Source organism: Nanorana parkeri, unplaced genomic scaffold (assembly GCF_000935625.1).
Source record: "Nanorana parkeri isolate BGI_ZX_2015 unplaced genomic scaffold, ASM93562v1 scaffold143, whole genome shotgun sequence".
Lineage (NCBI taxonomy): Eukaryota > Metazoa > Chordata > Amphibia > Anura > Dicroglossidae > Nanorana > Nanorana parkeri.
The window spans coordinates 623954-625712 of NW_017306411.1; the positions used below are offsets into that span (position 1 = coordinate 623954).

Sequence of the window (1759 nt, forward strand, 5' to 3'; positions counted from 1 at the left end):
TTAAAAAAAATTAAAAAGTTTATAAAAAATAAATAAAAATAAATAAAAAAGATTTAAAAAAATAAAAATAAAAAAACATTTTCGGTATCGGTTTTGGCCTGACATTTTTTTTTTATTTCGGTTTCGTTTCGATTTTAAAATTTCCATTTCGGTGCACCTCTAATTATCATCCATGCTCCATGTGTGGTAAGTTTATTTTATTTTGGCTATAAAAAATTATCTCAGGTGTCTGGTGTGATCTAAAGTTTTCATCAAATCTTTTGATCGTTGTCTGTGCAAAAAGTATTAACGAGACAAGTATCATCCAATGGCTGCAGAAACTTATACTGTGGAATGGTTATTCACTGCACCCAAATTTGAATAGAAATGGCATCATATAATGATTACACACTCAAATAACGTACATTAAAAACTATACAAATGATTTATTACAATACTTAAGGATCATACCGTTCATGCACATCAGACATACTGTATGAAGATAGCCTAGGCAGACCATTCTTGTCATGGTCATGAACAATACTTTCTGGAATATCCTCGATTGAAGGAAATGCCCCTGAAAGAAAAAGCAAATTAACTATGTATTTTTTTCAAACAAAATTATATTGGCTACCCTTAACCAGAAAACACCAATTTTGCCTAATGTTTTATACAGTCAGGCATGCTCACATTACTCAAATAGACTCTCACTCCTACTGACCCAACCATATTTTGTCCAAAAATTATAGTTAAGTTACAGCACAATATTTGATGCAAAAAATAGCCAAAACAGGACTATTGTCTGTGGACAAATTAGTAAGAGACACTGTAGGAGCACTGACTCCACAGGAACAAGGATCAGGTGAGTATATCTTCTTTATTCCGGCCCCTAAAGAAAAACATGCAGTTTAATTACATGCCGTTGTTAAACAGCTGGACAGCGGCTTCATGGATGAGGGTGGGCTTTTTTAAACGACCCTTCGTGGCGCGCATGAGCGGGAAATCAGCTTTGGCTGATCATCTCTAAGCGTTCTGTAGAGATGCCTTATCGCTTGTAATACGAGTGCGGGTCCCCCTCTGTCGCAGCCACCGCTGGCGATCTCGAGCTCTTCTGGTGCCCGGTGTGAGTGCGGGACCAGCACAGCAATCTCCCTTTGATCTCCTCCTCGTTGTTGGAATGCAGGAAGTGATGTACACTGAGTGGCCAGATTATTATGACCACCTGACGTTAGTAGGCAAATTAGCTATAATTTTGCGCTGAAGTTGCTAGAGGGCCAGACCATTCTAAATAGGGAAGCAGGTTGTTTAACATGACAGTAGAAGTTATTTTTTTTCTGAAGATATGGGTAAATAACGCGATTTAACAGCCTTTGAACGTGGGATGATTGTTGGGGCTCGGATCCATGGAGCGAATATCAGCAAAACAGCAGAATTCTGTAAATGTTCAAGAGGGGCTCATTGTTAAAGTGTTTAAAGACTGGACAGTCAGCCGAAAATCTGGGTCTGAACATGCGAATTGTGGCCATCAGCGACTAGTCAATGTAGGGCAGAACGGAGAGTGGCAAGACTGGTACAAGACAACACAAGGGCAACAGTGCATCAAATTACTGCAGATCTTAAATCAGGGATCCTCTCAAATGATCTCTGAACGCACTTTTCGCCGTACACAGCATCGCATGGGATATGGAAGCCTGAAGGCATGTTCGAACACCTTTGCTGTCTGCAGTTAACAAGATAAAACGTCTCCAATTCACACAGGAACCAAAGGATTGGACAGGCG

At 39.6% G+C, this 1759-nt stretch overlaps 1 protein-coding gene across 1 annotated transcript in view; it reads right to left on the bottom strand.

Annotated features, from left to right (window-relative positions):
- The window catches only part of CHST10 (carbohydrate sulfotransferase 10), a 42480-nt gene that overhangs the window by 9491 nt on the left and 31230 nt on the right, over positions 1–1759 (bottom strand). Inside the window, exon 5 of the mRNA XM_018554127.1 lies at positions 451–556. Within this exon, the coding sequence (XP_018409629.1) occupies positions 451–556 (106 nt within the window). The remainder of the gene's footprint in view (positions 1–450; positions 557–1759) is intronic.